The following is a 548-nucleotide window of genomic DNA, read 5'->3' on the forward strand; positions in this document are numbered from 1 at the left end:
TTTTTTTGGTATTTTTGAGACAGGGGTTCTCTGTATAGCCCTGGCTATCCTGGAACTCACTCTGTAGACCACGCTGGCCTCGAACTCAGAAATCCATCTGCCTCTGCCTCCCAAGTGCTGGGATTAAAAGCATGTGCCACCACTGCCCGGCCAGTTCTATTTTCCACGCGTAGGAGGAACATGCTTCACTTTACTCACGTATGCAACAGCCTTTCACTTTGTACCCATGACCATGGGTTTTGTGCCCCTCCTTTCCTAGACTGAGTACCACCAGGACAGACAGTCTGACACATCCTCCTGTGGCTAGACTGGGTCAGTTTACAAGTATACATCATGTTCTTCTCAAGCTTTGTGCATATGTTTACATGTCGACAACAAAAATTTACCTGGTAGGGTTCCGTTTGTCTTCCTCAGAAATCAAAAACCAAACAAAATCTGCATAGCTCATTCTTCCCTCTTTTTGTACAGTTTTTCCTCTGAAGAAAACACATGGTTATAAAATTTACTAAGCAATTAAGAAATAAGGTAAAACGACTCTTTAGAAATTT

At 42.9% G+C, this 548-nt stretch overlaps 1 protein-coding gene across 3 annotated transcripts in view; it reads right to left on the reverse strand.

The window, feature by feature from the left end:
* The window catches only part of Ppp2r3a (protein phosphatase 2 regulatory subunit B''alpha), a 150,144-nt gene that overhangs the window by 31,146 nt on the left and 118,450 nt on the right, over positions 1–548 (reverse strand). For all 3 annotated transcript variants that reach the window (XM_031345047.1, XM_031345049.1, XM_031345050.1), the window contains one exon: positions 387–476. In XM_031345047.1, coding sequence (XP_031200907.1) covers positions 387–476 — 90 coding nt within the window. The remainder of the gene's footprint in view (positions 1–386; positions 477–548) is intronic.

This window comes from Mastomys coucha, unplaced genomic scaffold, assembly GCF_008632895.1.
Source record: "Mastomys coucha isolate ucsf_1 unplaced genomic scaffold, UCSF_Mcou_1 pScaffold23, whole genome shotgun sequence".
In the NCBI taxonomy this organism is placed as follows: Eukaryota; Metazoa; Chordata; class Mammalia; order Rodentia; family Muridae; genus Mastomys; species Mastomys coucha.